This window comes from Melozone crissalis, unplaced genomic scaffold (assembly GCF_028551555.1).
Source record: "Melozone crissalis strain CALT ecotype California unplaced genomic scaffold, PUWL_Pcris_2 ptg000019l_1, whole genome shotgun sequence".
Taxonomy (NCBI): domain Eukaryota; kingdom Metazoa; phylum Chordata; class Aves; order Passeriformes; family Passerellidae; genus Melozone; species Melozone crissalis.
In genome coordinates this window covers 20,570,374-20,587,699 of record NW_026535797.1, presented here as the reverse complement: position 1 = coordinate 20,587,699, position 17,326 = coordinate 20,570,374, and the positions used below count along the sequence as shown (strand labels likewise).

The window sequence follows — 17,326 nt, the reverse complement described above, 5'->3', positions numbered from 1 at the left end:
TAATTGCAAGCTGGTTTTGTTCAATTCATGGGGTCAGGTGCTGTCACCTGATTTGTACAGGTTTGTGCCTGTGACATGTCATTGCCTGAAACTCAAACTAATGGATCCTGAGTACTGAGTGACTCTAAGTTTTGCATTTGGAATGCAAAGTGGAAATAAAAATTTTACTGTAATGCTTCCAGCTTTCAGAGTGTCAGACAAAGCTCTGGAGAGACAGGAGGTGTGCTATTTTCAGCCACGTTCCGGTGAGAGATCCATCATGTACGCGGGGGGGCACAGAGGGTGAGATTGACATGACACGTGTGTGGGACAACTCTGGCCCCTTCCCAAGGGCAGAATCAAATGTCTAATCATAGGCAGAGCAGCAGCTGAGAGTCCAGAAGAGCAGTGAAGGCTGGGCTTGACAGTCTCAACTCTTGTGTGTGTGTGAACTTCAAGGAGAAAGTAAGCAGAGGGCCTTGTGGGGACTAGAGAGTGGTGGTGTGAATTGTGGATATGGGAATAGAAGATTCTGCCTGTTGAGAACTGGAATCTGTACTGAAGTTGTGAAGACAAAATATCTAAAGCACAGAAATCATGGGAGCTGAAGAAGAAATGCTCATCACTCTGTCTGGAGGTGCCCCCTGGGGCTTCCGCCTGCAAGGGGGTTCAGAGCAGAAAAGACCCCTTCAAGTGTCAAAGGTAGGACCTTGAGGTGTGAACTGTGAGAGCAAAGTTGTTCTGCTGAACTAAGATATCCCTCCTGAGTTGGGCATCTTTCACTACTGTTAAGGAATACAGGAACTCCCTACAGTGGCAGCAGATCTTAAAAGGAAAAATTGTGTGGTGTGCTCAAGCAGGGTGTGAGGTGGGCTGTGGGTCCTGGAATAGATGCTATTGAGGTAGAGACAAGTGCCAGGTGAAGATCTGCTTCAGAGCAGGTCTGTACAGCTCAGACACTTGGTAGGCTGTACAACTCTCCTGACTTGTCAGCAGAGCTATAACCATAGTGACAGTGAAGGGAAAAGGGTTCAAATGTGGAAACTTCAGTACTCATGAAAGACATCCAACTAAAGAAAAAATAAATTGAAGCAGTTAAAGCCGTATTTTTAATACAATTGTCCCTAACACTTCATTCCTATATTCCAGCTTTCAAAATAGATGTACATTTCTTAGTGCCTCTTCTGTTGGTGAAAGTTTTCCCACACTGTCTGAAGTGAATATTTGTGATGCTCTAGGCAGCAAATACAGGTTTAATTTCAAGGATTAAAGAAAAACAATTGTTTGAATGGGAGATTTAAAAAATTGAATAAACATGAACCTTGTGTTGCACTACTTTTGATAAACAGCTGTTACTGTTGTCTTTTCAGAAAGACTACTGAATAGATTGAAAACTAGAGGGAAAAAAGGTCCTCTTTATTAAGCTCAAGACAGCTGCATTAGCCTTGACACAATGATATCTTGGGATATCTCACTGGAAGGCACCCAGCAACAGAAACGAAAAAATGCTCTGCCCAGCTCCTTCTGTTTCCTTAAGCAGACCATGTCTCTGACAGAATTTTGAAATTAGATGTTCTGTGTCACTTGGCTCACCCCAGATCACGTAGTGTTTGTTTGTAACTTCTGCCAAATTGTTTGGAGTCCCATAGCTTGGCCTTGAAGTGAATGTTTGTTATGTAGAGAAAAATTATTTTCTCCAGAAAAACAACTTCTGCACAAACTCATAGAGTTTCAGCTTAAAAAGAAAGGCTCAATATCCTTTAAACAGGTGTCTGGCATCAGTCCTTCTTAGGAAAATGGAATTTTCAGGGGCTACATTAATTCTGCATGGTCTAAGATTATTTTTACTCTTGTTTTCCCCTAAGTAGATAAGAAACTGGTACTGAAGAGGGAGGAGATTGTGAGTGTCTATAAAGATTACTCAGGATTGAACAGCAGCAAGAACTAGTCATTACCCAGGCTAAGTTGCACCTTGAGGTGAATGGAATATTGCCCAAGGATTAGTAGCACTTGCAGGAAGGTATTAACTAGAAGCAGCCTTTACCCAGAATTGGGTGCTGTTCTTTAAGTCTTGCAATACAAATATATATAATTTTACAATACTTGGATATTACATTAAAAATAATTATGAAAAATATATAATTTATACAAATCCATTTGAGGCTCAAAGTAGACATCATTCTTTAGGCAAGATTTTCATTTTATAATTCTCTTTTTTGTCACTTATCACCTGGAATTTAATAGCATCTAATGACCCTACCTAGTATCTTAAAGGCAACACCACTTAAACAGTCTCCAAAGAATGGATGGTCCTTACCAGGTACTCAGGAAGATCATATCTGAATGTAACCTGCTTAGAAGAGAGCAAACTGCCAGGTGTCATGTGATGGAAAGTACAGCCATGAATAGCTGATAGGTGCCAGGAGATAACTGAGTGGACACTGCTTGTGTCTCAGAGATTCCAGTGCTGTCATTTTAGAGAATTTCAACTTCTAGGCTAGAAAGTCATAGTAGTAATACTAAGGAAAGATCCTAACCTTTGGATGCTGAGTCAAATGATAATAAGTGATAAAAAGTTAATTTGGGAAATTAATCAAGTATAACATTATATATAAATTATACATGTTTTACTTTGGTAGAGATGCTGGATTTGCCAAGCCAGACTAGGTTAAGAGTCACCTCTTGTCCTGCTTCCTGCTTCCTTTGTGTTTCCTGCAAGTATTTCAGAGGAAGTTGTAAGTTTCACAATGCATCTAATTTTTGTGTAATGCAATGTGGAGGGAAATCCTTTCCCCTCAGGTAGTTATCAGCATGCCCTGGGAAGTATCTAAGAATTGGCAGTCCTAGTGGTTTACCCTACAGATAAACAGAAAATTATTTCTGAACAACTAGTACCTTACCTGTCTAAATCTTATGTGATTTCCTAATGCAGATTTGATAACAACAAGCAACCAGGCATTCCAAAGACTAAAGGTTGCACTGAGTGGGATTTCCTGCTTGAGTCGCTCTTGCTGTATCACACAGCCCTTCACAATTCCTCATCTTACATGACCAGTGTACACAGTTCATAGTCTTCTTGCCTTTATGCTTTCTAAAGTCTACATCACCATCACCTTTTTATTGTTTCTCTTTATGGATTTTAGGATAAAATTAACCACTGGTTGCTGTACTTGTTATCTTTTTTTTTTGTTTTCCTGAAAATTCTTTGGGTGTGCTGCATGGTTCCTTTTTCCTTCCCTTCCCTTCCCATGGGGCCTCTAATTGATTGTTCTCTCATAAGATGCTCACAAGGATGGCTTAAATTATTGCCTTTTTTCAAATTGCAATTAACTCAAAATGTACAGTGAATACATGCATTTGAAACTCTTTTCTAGTTTAAAGTATTCAACTGGCAGTAACAAAATAAAGTACATGAACATGGTGGAAGTGGGGTGTGAACCCATTTTTCTACAGACTAAAAGGATTCATAGCTGTAGTTTCAACTGTTTCTCCAAGCAAGGGATCAATTCTAAACCTCAGTCCAGCTGCCAGAAAGGGGTAGGAAAGCAGCTCTATCTTCACATGCTGGATGCAGCTGCCACAGAGCTTCTGTGCCATTCAACAACTCCCTGTGGCTTATGGGTTCAGGAACACACCTGGAGAAAGAAGCTGGAATTACATCCTTGTGGGCAGTCTCTTGGGCTGGATATAACTGGGCAGGAGCCTGCAGTGTGCCCTGACAGCCCAAAGGCCAGCAGCATTCTGGGCTGCATCCACAGAGTGACCAGCAGGTGCAGGGAGGAGATTCTGCCCCTCTGCCCACTTGGAGCACTGCATAAACCTATGGGGTACTCAGTGCAGGAAAGATCTTTGACCAGAAACAGTCTTTAAGAAAGAAAGAGAACAAACATAAACACAACAAGCAAAAAGGATCCATAGAAAGCAAGATTTTTATTTTAGAAAGGCTGAGGGAAAGTACATAGTCCTCACATGTAGCTGTAACTGATGAAAAAGTTAACCCATTCTGGAAAGAGAGTAAGAGAGAACAAAACTATCAGGTTCCTGGAGGATTTCTTTGCAGTAAGGATTTGTGCATCAAATGCTTTCAAAACAAAACAAAATGTAAAATAGCTAGTCTGAGAACAGTTGTGAGCACTAATGCTATTAATCAACCAAAGTAGAAACCTAACATGAAATTATATTATGGAAATAATTTTTATGAAGATGAACAGGACAGTTTTAGGATAGTGCAAGGACATGCAAACCTGCCTTTAGGGATCCTGCTACAAAACAAGACTTATTCAATGAGAGGCAAACAGTTACTTTCTATAAAAAGCAAGGAAGGCACTTCTACCTCCAGCACAAGAACTAGTAATACTGACAAACTAGAGGAAACTGAGTCTTTACAGCTGGTACTGATAGCAGAGGCAAAGGACCTGGGCATATTAGTGCATCACCAATAATAAGCCAGCAAAATTATGAATCTCTGAAAAAAAAATGCAAACATAAACAAATGAGCCTCAGGCAGACATGTCTAACAGAGATAGGAAGGTGTTGATATTACTGTCTAATGCACAAGGGGGACTTCACTGGAAATATCATACTTACAGAACCAGCCCCTCTCAAGGAAAATAAATGTAAGGTAGAGCAGCCATAGAAAAGGAGGGGAGAAGAGAAGGCTTCTTTCACCTAGCAAAATATTGAAAGAGGTGACTGCAATCTACAAGTAGATGTTGAGCAAACACCAGCAACACTATTCAAATATAGGTGACAGGATTGACAGCATAGAACAACTAACCAGGAAGGTTCAGCAATGAATTTCCAATCAAAAAAAAGAATTGAAAATCTTTTGAATCAGTTTATGAAGTGGAGTAAACAATATGGCCTCTGAAAACTACAGAGGATTGGCCCTGGTAGCTCAAGAGACTCCTTTCATTTGGCTGTTCTGTACAAATACTCTGCAGCAATGTTAGGGCAATTGTTAGGGGAAGCAGTAACACAGCATTGTATTGGTTCTAAAGCCAAAAGTTTTTTGGTTTTTTTTTAACAGCAGTTCACAACCTCCTTTTTATCTCTCAAATTCCCTCTTTTTCCTTTATGGTTCTCTGCTGATAATTCACTGTTTCTACTGTTTCCTCTGCAAGATATCCTTGCTGCCTGTTTGCCATGTCCCTGCTCCCTGTGACACACAGCCTGGCTGCTGTGTGCCACTCTCCTGTGCTCATGTGACATGATTCCTGCTGGAGGTGCCAGCTCTAACCCAAACAGGCCTGATGGCGTCCAGATTTGCGAGCACCTTCTCTTCCTCTCCCCTTTTCAGTGGGCAGCCTGTTCTTCATCTGTTTTCGCAAATGTTTACTGTCACACCTAAAAAAGCACTGCTAGTCTGTAGCAGTCAGTAATGCTGGTTTTGGAGTGCCTCAAACTGCTTTGGGAGTGCTCCTGGACATATTTTATGGCCTGTTGGCACTTAGGCAGGTGCTATGTTTGGCTGCTAGTGAGGGAGGGCACGCTGTGGCACCAGTGGAACTTTCTGAGGTTCTGGAAGAATCTCTTGATGAGAAGTTGCAGTGAAACCACACATGCTCCATCTATACCTGGTGCATGAAATGTACCTGGGACCATTCCCTGGCACTTGTGCCAGCTGCTACAGACTGTAATGAAGCCCAGCAATTAACGTTTTCTGTTCTTCCAAACAAAATGGCCACATGCCCGTAGGCAGTGGCTCTGGGAATGGTCTGTTCTAGCTCCCAAACTGTGCCTGGGAATTGTTTTGGACAGCAACAGCCAATCTCAGCCAAAGACGTGCCAAGGATCATTTCAACATTTTACCACAGTAGTTGCAGTCCAGAGGTCAGGTTCATTCACTGATATTATTCAGCCTGCTACTGGCTAGAACTACAGAATACATCTGTGGAGGGTGAGCCTGGTTTCTGATGTACATTCATACCTACAAGATGACTACAAAGATGTCGCAAGGCACAGGAAGCTCTCTGTACCTAAGTGCCCTAGATCCTTCAGGTGAATTGGATGCTTCTTTAATCCATAGTTGTGGCTGATCCTGTCCTTGCTGCTGCAGAACAGTGGTGCTTATCCTCCTCAGACTATTGCTGAGAGGCTGCTTTTGGGTTAGTGAGTGCTGTCTTTTGGTGCAGTAACCCACTCTTACAATATTATGAATGCTGTGCTCGATATTTTTTTGCAAACCAAAGTGACCCTCATTCTATCAAAATAATAGCAGGTATGTCTTCTTCTAATTGGCCCTCTCTCAGCATAAATATTGTGGAGGCATAATATACTTAAGACTGTTGCTGTTCAACAATTAGTAGTAGCTGAAAAGAGCCTTCTCTTTTGAGAAGGGTTTTTATTCAGGGCTTGCAAATGCTCATGGCCCCTTAGAACACAGTATCAGCATGCAATGCTAAGGCTGGGAACCTTGTTCTGGAATGTTGGCATCTAACTGTAAATCTTCTATACTTTCTCAGGGATTTCTTGGGGGGCAGCTCCTTGCAGCACTGACTTCTACTTCTTCACAGCACAGCCAACAAAGTCCAGAGCTCTCCTTGGCTACCTAACCCACTCTTTTGTAGCACTCATCCTTACTGGACACAGCTGTGGCCTATTAAGGGCAGGCCTGTTCCTAATCTTTGGTAATTAGTACAGCTGCAACTCCTCAAGGGTGAGACTGCCTTCTGTTCTATCTCTATTCTTTTACATTCTATCCCCCCACACTGCAGAACTGAAGCATGTCTCTGGATAATTCTGCCCTGTGTTCAAGCATCTTTCCCTCCTTCTGTCCCAGTTCAGTGCCTGGACCTGTAAAAAGCCATTTTGGTTGCTAGATTTGCTTATGAGCTTCAATTCCATTCGGTTTAGATTCTAAAATCTTTCATGGCACATGAGCCACGCTAAGCATCTAGAAAAAGGACTTACATGTATAAGCATGTTTTTTCTGAACATTTAGTTGCTTTTCTCACAGCTCCTAAATGTGGGACCTGGTACAAATATTTGACAAATATATCAGTTCCTTCTGAATCCTTGCTTCACATAAAAACCACTTGATATCCTGCTGCTTACTCTGTTGAGGGTAAAATGCTTATCAAATACTTTTATATATATTCTAGTACATGTGGCATTATTCTTTGTCATTGATATTACATTTCAATCACTTTTCAGCTGATTTACCATCAAGTAACAAATAGCTATGGAGATTATGCCTCTTTTTATCTACCTGGGGCCACCTCTGGCTAGAAACTTGCTCCCCACAATGACACAAGCTAATTTTTTTTGCTTAGGAAAAGAAAGTGGATTGTTTGAGGTTGTTTTTCTCTTTCCTCTCTTGTATAACCACAACAAAAAACTCATTTTAAGGCACTTCATTTCAGTAAGGGAAAACCAACAGAGAGAGAAAACCAACAATCCCTGATTGATTGTGTTTGTTTTATCAGTTTGTATCCCCTGGTACAAGTCAGAATTAAATCTAGTGCATATAAGAACTTGTTCTTTTGTTCCTGCACCAGTACACTCTGGGCAGTAACCTATTTTACAGTAGTCTGACATGTACTTAACCAACTGAGCAGCATTAGCATCCTCTTCCACTACCAGCTCTCATTGTTAAACCCTTGTCCCGAAGCCACTCAAGTCTGTTCTACCACTTAAGACACATCTTTTCACCACTCTCCCTTGCTGTGTCCATCCCACAAAGTATGTGTTCTCTTCCCTCTTTCTTTATATAAAGACTCCCTAATTAAGCTTCACCATGGATGACCTGTGAAGTAGCTCTGGGACACTGGACCTGCTTCACCAAGAGGCAAATCTTCCAGTGTCATCTCTTAAGAAGGAACATGATGTTTCATCAGGAAATTACTGGAACAAACTTCCTGTGTAGTTGTAATGCTTAGTGTAATTATTATGGATATTCTCCTGTAAAATAGCTTCCAATAAAAACATGACATTGGCATGAGGATGTGATGTTATGAGCTACTTAATAGATTAGGCATAGTGAAAGTATCTCACTGGATCTCTGTGTTCAGGTAGGCAACTGAGATAAAGAAAGACTGTTGGAAAATGTCCTATTTCCAGGCTACAGTCCTTTTATGGCTACAGTCTGAGTGTCTTCTCTGAGGTCACACAAAAAATCACCCAGGTCATCTGAATCCCACTCTAGCCATCTACCCACTCTAGCCATCTCCTCTCTCTAGCGATAGGATTATCCTTCCTTACACAAAAAGAGTAAACCCTGGCCTTAAATGAAAACCAAACTGGCCCAATAAGCAAAATGATATGAATACCCATCTTCAGAAAGAAGAAGAGATGGAGGGTGTTTGTTTTTGCTTTTGCATCTAGCAACTGCTCTGTTTGTGGTTTGAGCAGGAAGTTCTAGGAGGAGCAGGCCCACATGCTGGTTGGCTCTTGCTTGAGTCATTCCATTTTGGTAAGGCTTTATACCACAAAAAGTAATTTGTTATCTCTCCATGAGAACCCTGTGACAGGATTGCATAGCACAGAAGGCTGCCAGGCTGTATGGAGTATTGAACCCCATGTCATTGTAGCTTCTAGGGGAAGGGGATGGCTCATTGAGAGATGCATAATCAGTGAGTGGAAGGGCATTGGGTGGGAAGGTGAACTGTATTCAGTATTAAACTCTGACTCAGACTGAGGCTAAAATGTTTCTGCTGGAAAGATTGTAGGAAATTAAGTGAAGACTGATAATAAAATTTATCTTCCTACCTTATAGGCTGAGCTCTCCCAGTGAGAGGAAGTGGGAGGGGGTTTGGGCAGGCAAGGGGAGAGATGGATGACATGAGCCTACACTGCAAACCACTTCTATTTACCCACAGCCTACTTCATTACAGAGAAGCTGTGCTGGCCAGCAGGGAGAGTGGTTGCAAAGTTTCAAGACAGGTTCCCTGGGCAGTACTGAGGCAAGATGTGAAGCCACTGAGTTCTATCAGGATTACTCTATTCTTAGCATCCCAGCATGTGTTCAGCCCCCACATATCACTACCTAAATATAGTCCCTACTGAAGGACAGATGTTGCCAAGTTGCATCTGACCCTCTCCTCTCTTGCATTCTGTTCCTGAAAGCGGGGCTGAATTCCCCAAGATACGTCAACAATCAGCATGTCCTTTTGTCTGCCTAGGGCTGTACAAGGAAACCTGTACTGTACTCTTACAGCCTGATCTCAGCCCTGGCCTTCCTGGCCTCTCCTAGCATTGACCTTCCTTTTAACACCTCTTCTTATTCCTTTCCTCCTCAATTATTGCCTTACCATTTTCTTTTTTTTTTTTTCTGTCTCAGCTGCCTCTGTCCTTTGTCTGATTGAACGAGATCAATGGGAGGAAGCAGGCAAAGTAATGAAAAAAAACATGTTTGTATGTGCATGTACATAGTACTGCAGACACCCAAACCTCTCTGACAAGAGCTCTTTTGTCACTACATGTCTCCTGCTGAGAGGGCAGGGAGATGGACAATTTTCTGAGTAAATCTGTTCCAGTTTTTCATACTGATTTATATTTCCAGTAGCATAAATCCATAAGACTCTGAAACTGGGATTTCCTAAACCCATCTGAAATCTAACCAGGACATACCTTGACATGAATATGCCATGGGAGAGTGTGTCTGCTGAGGCATGGAGTGGAAAGTCTAACAGTCAGTTACAAGAGGCTCACAGAGTTTGTGGGGCTTCTCACACAAAAGGAGAGGTCAATCCTCACCAGTATGTGCTAGAAGGTTGGACAGTGCAATCCCCCAGGGCCAGGTCTGGGGCCAACCCTTACCACTTGTCAGAGTCTGTCAGTGCTGCTTCTCATTTGCACAAGAAAGCTCTTCAGGTATGTGTTACAGAAAGCAGAGAGGTTTTCTCTTTGAAATACCACTTTTTCCAACTTTTCCCACCTCTTCAGATCAGCTGTTTCAAGCTTTCTGCAGCCTAAGCAGAAGCTCCCTGTTAGTGACACTTCATGTGGCTCACTGGGTGCCCAGGAGAGGGCATCTTTTGGACATGGGAAGCAAGTGGCTGATCCTGAGGGCAGCCTGACCTTCAGGATGGGCAGGGAGCCTGGCTTTTGGACTGGGCAGTCACCCTGGCCTGGGGCCTCAAAGGCTCAGTGCTGCTCTCGCTGTACTCGAGATGGGCAGGTTATGGGTTTGCCATTAAAGTTTCTGCAGCACAGAACTGGTAGTCATGGAAAAACTGGCAGGCTTGTGTTGGTCTCTGTCCAGAGGCTCTGCAGCCTCCAGTACACTGCACCCTGCTGTCATGACTGTGGATTAAGTCCTGTCCTGTCCTTCTTTCTCTGCACAATCCTCTTCTGTGTTTAACCCCTTTGCCTTCCTCCCTGGCAAATGCAGTGGGGTATGGGTTTGGTGTAAAAATGAAGCTGTGGATAGTTCATTTCCCTCTAATAACAGGAGCAAATTCATAAGCTTCCAAGGAGGGTTTATAAATCTGTGGAAGACTGAGCCAGACACATGCTACTTTCAGACTCCGTAGGTCTCTTGCTGCACTAGAAGAGACCTGGTCCTGTTTTCCCAGAAAGGAATGGAGACATGGAAAAGTCCCTCCTGGACTGCAGAGCACTGAAATACCAATAGTTGCTTTAGTGCATATACTTTCTGTCAATCCAGTAAGATTTCAGCACAGACCAAGCCAGACCCAGCATCCTCACTAACCATGAGAGAAATGCATTGCTTGCTCATGATTGTCAGCCCACGTGGCCTGCTTGAGTCCCACCAAGGGTACCTGAAACAGCATCAGGCAGTGTTGGGAGCACAGCCTGGTCCTGCCTGCCTGGGAACCCCAAACAGTTGCCTGCAAAGACTTGCAGTACTGAGGGACTAGAGAATTGCAGGAAATTTACTGTTGCTGTTCTGGCTGGTCACCAGCCTCCATCCTTGGTTGCAGTGAGCAGGGAGGAATACCATGGCATGTGAGGAATGCTCTGAGCACCTGCTGACAGCCTTTAACCCCCAATCCCCTTGCTTTACAACTGGGAGAGATACTCAGTAAGTATGTTTCCATCCAGTGCTAAGCACCAAGTACTTGGCTATGGAGCAGCAGTTGGCCTTTTGGGGAATACTGGGAAAGGCTCCTTTTAACCTCTTTTCAACTTCCTAACTCTTTTCATTAGCTGCTATGTCAGTAGGCAGCACTGGAAAATGTGTCTTCTTTACCTTCTCAGTTAACAGCTGCATCTGGATGAAGTATCAGGAAGCAGCATTTATACTGTAACAATGGTTCTTCTGCAGTGGTTCATTACAGACCTACACATGCTCATTCCAGGCTTATATTAACAAGGAGGAAGATAAAGGACTAAAATGACAGAGGCTGATGGATGTGGCAGCTGGGATGAGCCAGTCCCTATTTTAAGCATGCAGGCAGGATTTGGGGTCAAGTTGGAAAGGCTACAGAGTGATAAAGTACCAGTGAACACAAAAACAACTTGAAGCAGAGCCCTCCTCTTTCCATCTTCTCCCCCAACACCTCTCAGTCCTGCTGACAGGCTGACCTGGGAGGAGTGTTGCTCTTGTCTGCTCAACACAGGCCAGCAGGGTCAAGCCCAAGGCACTCACACACCCCATAGGTGCAGGGAGCCTGAGCCACTAAAACCAGCCAGTCAGGCCATGGGACTTCCTTAGGGCTCCAGCTCTCTCCTCTCCTGCTCCCCTGCTGCTCCTGCAAGGACAATGACAGGGCAGCAATCCTCCCATACTCTCTTTCCTGAAGCTGCCATAAGAGCGTGGGCAAAGTAGCTGTATGATGTTATAGATGAGTCTGGTGGCTCAAGCAGCAAGGCTGTGAGACATGGACAAAGGTGCCCTGTAGAGTGTTACTGACACAGCCCATTCACTGCACCCTTTGTTAAACAGCTCTGCACTGATTTGTCTTTCACTTAACTGCAAGATCTGAAGAAATATTGTAGAAGAATCTACAAATAGAGTGTAATAGTACCTTGTTCCTTACTTGCTCTGACCTCGTGATTTTAGATAGCTGTTATTCTATGTGAAAAATGAGTACATTATGGGTGCCAAGCTGTCCTACAAGACTATCCCCATTGCTTGCCTATATAGGAGAGGTCAGTGATTTTTGGCTGAGTGGGCATTTGGTTTGCTTTCTTGCTTGCCCTAGCAGAAAGGCTAGGCTGAGTTGGTAAGAAGTTTAACTGATGGATGACGGAATGAAAGGGAGAATAAACATTTGGTGCAAGATGGCCACGAGAGGACAGATCTAGGAGCTTGCCTGGAGACAGTGACTCTGACTCCCTTCTCAGATAAAGCAATGCATATCTTGCACAACTCCTGTTAAGGCTAAAGATTTATTCCAAGTTTACACTTGTGTAACAGGACACCATATAGCCTGATGCAGATGTCCAGAAATACACTGACCAAAGCCATTGGAGCAGGAATGCTTCCCACCAGAATATGCCTCAGAACTGCCACCTCTCCCCAGTGTCAGCTTCCCTGAGGACGGTACTTGCAGAGGCTCTGCATGAGTCAGGGATCATACCAAGGAAGTACAGTAGAGGCATGCAGAAGGACACATGGACATGTGCAGGCATAGTCTGTTCCTTCTCTGAAACACAGACTCCCTAACCAACTTAGGAGACAGGGAACAAGAGGAGAAGAGCATGTAGATATTTTTGAATCTTTCATCTGCACTAAAGAACTTGAACGGGGCTGGTGAGCAGGTTAGGCCTATGCTCAGCAGATTGATTCTTGGAATTAACAGGGATACAGAGACCAAAAGGCATAGCCAGGGCTCATCCAACTCCAACCTGTCAGCACAGTAAGTCTTAGGGCTTATTTTATTCTCTGAGAAATGGAGCAATAGAAGGGCCAGCAACTGCACTAAATAGCTGCTGTTCTTCCCTTCATCCTTATCCTCTCTCCTGCTTTTTCAGATTCGAAAGAGAAGCAAAGCGTGCCGTGGAGGCCTGTGGGAAAATGATGTTCTAGTATCTATCAATGGGAAGTCATGTGCTGGCCTGTCCCATGCCAATGCCATGCAGATCATCGATTCCTCCAATGGCATGCTCAACATCCGTGTGAAAAGGTAACCTGCTCCCAAGTGCCAGTGCTGTGACAGTGCAGGCAGTAGGGCGCTTTCATTCAGTACACCAGCTGTCCACACCCAGCAGAAACACGGCAGGGAGGAAGCCTTTGGTTTCACCATAGTGCAAGGTGTACCAGGAGGACTTACCCATGCCCTAACCTGGCTAACATGTTGACATCTCAATGTTTTGCCCTGTCTTACAGTGGGCTGTTGTAGTCCAACAGTCTGTATACTGACTCCTACAAAGATGAGAGGTGTGTGGCTAGGTCCCTTTTTCATGGGAAGAAATATCTAGTTCAGGGGAATACTGGAGATGAAGCTCAAATTTATGGACAAAAAATAGTCCCAGTAATGTTCCTTGTCCTCCCTGTGCTAAGTTAACCCAGTGCGTCAGTGCATGCTGGATGCAGCCCAAGCTATAAATGAGTAATCCCATAAAGGTGAAGGCAGCAAAGCTGGGTGAGGTCCTAGCTAGTCCACACTACTGCCTAAACAGAAGTCACCCTCAGAAAATCAGGCCCTGGTGAAGGGGGCTGGGAGATGTGATCTCCTGAAAAGACAGAGAGAGCACTGTGAGCAGTGGGAAGGGACAGCCACGCTGGTTGCTGTCATCTGTAAAGCAGGAGCAGAGGTGGGCAGTGCTCAGAGAAGGAAAGCCTGAGCATGGAGGATCTTCCCCTTGGTTTCAGAAAAAATGCTGGTGCCTTCTGATGTGCTCACTCTATACCCTAACTGTGAGTAAGTGGGATGGGTAAGTTCTCTACAAGGTGTCCAGAATAGCTCCTGGTCCCCTGCCAAGGCCTTATCTCACACCATTGGAGCCTATCTGCAGCAAACAGGTGCCTGGGCAAATTTTAATCAGTCAAGATCAGCACACTTTGAATTAACAAAGTGACAAAGGCAGGCTTCTTGCATCCTCTGGATGGAGCCAACACTGAATGGTTTGGAAATAATGAAATCAGTTGGTTTCATTTGGAGTAGTGGAGAAATCATCAAATGTTGTTTTCTTGATCACATGTCTATTCCTACTTCATCTTTACATTCCCAGAGAAAACACCAATCATTCCTGTACAGAAAGGAGAGGTAGCTGGATGACTCTGGAGCGTGTGTATTTCAGAAAAAGAGGGAGAGACATTGACCTGATAGTACAGAACAAGAGAAACTGGCCTACAAGCAGTTGTGCTTCTCAGTTACCTGATCAAGTGTTTAAAAAAGAGGAGGGACTGTTCTGTTTCACTTGTGGAATGTTGAGGTTGCTCCCCAGTGAGATGAGATTTCATAATGGCAAATAGTATTAAAAAATAAACTGCCAGAGAAATTCTCCCACCCTTAGCTTCCAAAAAGTTTGCATTTGACATAAATTAAATTTTTTCACAGTTTAGAATTGGGATCCAAGTCATGAGTTGCACAGCTTTACAGAGGCAATGCTGTCTGCCTGGCTTCATGGTATGCATGTTCAGAAGGCAAATACTTAGGACTCCTTTATAGCTCTTATAGGCCCTGGTGAGTCTGACAAGAGAAATAACAAGTTCCCAGCTCCATCTGTGTAGGCTGGAGTCAAACTGCTGTGGAAATCCAGACTCACTCTTGAGGACAGGGAAGATAGACTGGGCTCTTTTTCCATCAGCTCAGCCAATTCTCTTTCCCTCTGGAAGCCAGTAGCAGGGTTAACTGCCTCAGTCTGTCTGGCACCTACTCCAGTCATCCCTCCAGATGTCTTAGAGGCTTGAAATTGCTATGTCTAAACCAAAGGCAAATGCCACCATGGATTGGGCTGGCCAGCATGACTGCATATGGTTGTCAAAACCCGGGTACTGACAGCTTGTGAAGCAGCCCCACAGTGAGCAGGCTAAATATTAGAGTGGTCTCCCACCACCAGATACCATAGTCCTATCCCCAAGGCTTGGGCCTTTATATCCTAAGTATTTGCTATTTACTCCCACATAGAGATCAGAGCAAACAAATAGCACTGACTTCTTGGGATCCCAGTCTGAGCTAAAGCAGTTTGGAGGTGCCAGATCTGCAGATCTGACACAGTCTCAGCTGCAGGAGCAGCTGGAGTTCAGTGTGATAGCTGAGCACCAGCCGTTCTCTGCTGACAAGCTGCAGGCTGAAGGGTTGGTCTCACTGTCCTGGGGAATGCTTGCTATGCAGGAATTCAGCTCTCCAGGAGAAATGCCTGGGGAGCTGATTAAGCTTGGTAGATTTTTTTATGGTTTTAGGGCATTCTGATTTTTTAATGTTTAACACCTGGTGTAGAGCTGTGAAGCAGAAAATGAGAATGAGAGCACATAGCTGATGTCGGGGATAAGTCTGTCCTTGGCATCTATACCTCAGGTGTCTGTACCACCTGAAAAACACCTGTAACACTGTCCTATAACACCTGTATGTCCCAGGCCATAGCCCTCTCTCACTCCAGGGTTTCCTTCCAGTTTAGCTGCACAAACCAAACTTCACTCACCACTTTTCCTTCTCCCCACAGGATAGTTGGTGGGGACCAGACTGGCCCGTGGCTCCAGCGCTCCCCTTCTCCAGGGCAGCGAGTGCTCTCTCCACCATCCGCGCCCAGCCCCTCAGCACAGTTACTCAGCTCTGAAGCAGCCGGAGCCCCAGCCACCACTCAGCCCTCGCAGCCATGGAGGTCACAGAGGCACCTGGAGAGCCTCACGTCCCCACCGGACAGCGAGGCCTACTATGGTGAGACCGACAGCGACGCTGACAACGTGGCGCAGGAGAAGCAGCGCCGCGCTCGCAGGAAGAGCCCGCGCTCCCCGCCGGACAGCACCAGCGGCCGGGCGGACGCGCCTCAGGACGAGGTGTCCCTGTCCGAGCAGAGCGGCTACGAGAGCATGCCCGAGGCTGCGGCACAGGGGGGAGCCGAGCCCGCCGGCTCCAGCGGGGTGGCCAAGAGGGAGATTGTGTGCCTGCCTGGCAGCCGCACGGACACTCCGTTCTCGGACAGCGAGGGACAGCTGCGGCCGCCGTCAGCAGAGGGGCGGGAGCCTTCTCCAGAGGCCATGCTCCTGCCCCACGCCACCAAGGCCATCCGAGCGGAGCGCCACCTCATCCCCATGGTGGGGCCGGTGGAACACCCGATTGATGAAGACCTGACCACCACTTATACTGAGAAAGCCAAGCAGGCCAGTAAGTCCCCTAAACTGCCATTCACCCATGCCTTTTCCTTGTGCTGGATGCTCCTTCCAAAAGCCTGATTCCTGCAAACGCCAGGTGGATTAGCTCCTCTGGCTTACAAAGGAGTCAAATCAGCCCTGCAGAGACCAGGGCTTCCTGCTGCAGCTTTGGCCCTGGGGTATTCCTCACCCAAGGCATCCTAAGAAATAGATAAGGTAAAGAGTCTGGAGTCAGGGGTCTGGGAGTCACTCACAGAGGCTGCAGCCATTCAACCAGATGTGCTCTAGTACCTCTGTGTGCTGGAAAAAGGATGGATGTCACTGGTTTCTTCAACACTTTGGGCTAAGAAGACTCGGGTGACATGATGGTGTCAGGAAATATCTTGGAGGTTACATTTCCCTGGCTTTCCAGAGATCTTATGGCAGCTGAGTTTGCCCCTTAGCTACCTGTGTGTTAAGCACAGAACACTTATTTCAAGAGGCCCCCAAGGAGCCTTCTGTTCACTTCAGCTCTCCATGGACACACAGGCATGCAGTATTACACAATTAAGGATGATGAGAGATCATTTGTAGACAGCATAGCTGCAAAAGAGTCTTGTCAGAAACAGATTTATTTCTCTCACTCTGTCCAGGGCGCAGGGAGGGACTCCTGTACATCAACTTTCCCTGCAGGCACTCACTCCATCAAGGATGCTCATGTCTGTCTGGCAGCAGCTGGTGAGTTCAGGTAGAATTTATCATTTTTCAGGTGTTGGCAGTGGAGGGTTGCCAGCAAGGACAGGCAGGAGTCGGTAAATTAGCTTGAAACAGTTCCTTGTAGTGCCATCCCTGATAGTCAGGACCTTTCCACGTGGAATGAAGTACTGAAAAATGTAGTGTAGCATATGGGTGATGGACATGAAGTGACCTTGATTGTGAATATCTTTCCTGATTTCTGATACACATAGAGTATTTCAAGCACAAATATGAGGGCAGAACAAAGTGTTATCTGATTTCACAGTTGTGATCTATCCAGTTGTATTAAAAACAAGGTAAGCATAAATTTATCTTCATATATGTACCTCAGTGTACTATAACTCATTACATTTCTGTGAGCCTGGAAATAAAGTTTTAAAAAAGTGACTTTAAAAAAGTGACAGAATGGAAAAGAGACACAGAAAACTTACTAGACTGAATCAGAAA

At 44.9% G+C, this 17,326-nt stretch overlaps 1 protein-coding gene across 1 annotated transcript in view; it reads left to right on the top strand.

The window, feature by feature from the left end:
* Window positions 1-576: 576 nt before the first annotated feature.
* The window catches only part of SYNPO2L (synaptopodin 2 like), a 31,232-nt gene continuing 14,482 nt past the window's right edge, over window positions 577-17,326 (top strand). The window contains exons 1-3 of the mRNA XM_054277325.1: window positions 577-681; window positions 12,862-13,013; window positions 15,496-16,157. Of these exons, the coding sequence (XP_054133300.1) occupies window positions 577-681; window positions 12,862-13,013; window positions 15,496-16,157 (919 nt within the window). The remainder of the gene's footprint in view (window positions 682-12,861; window positions 13,014-15,495; window positions 16,158-17,326) is intronic.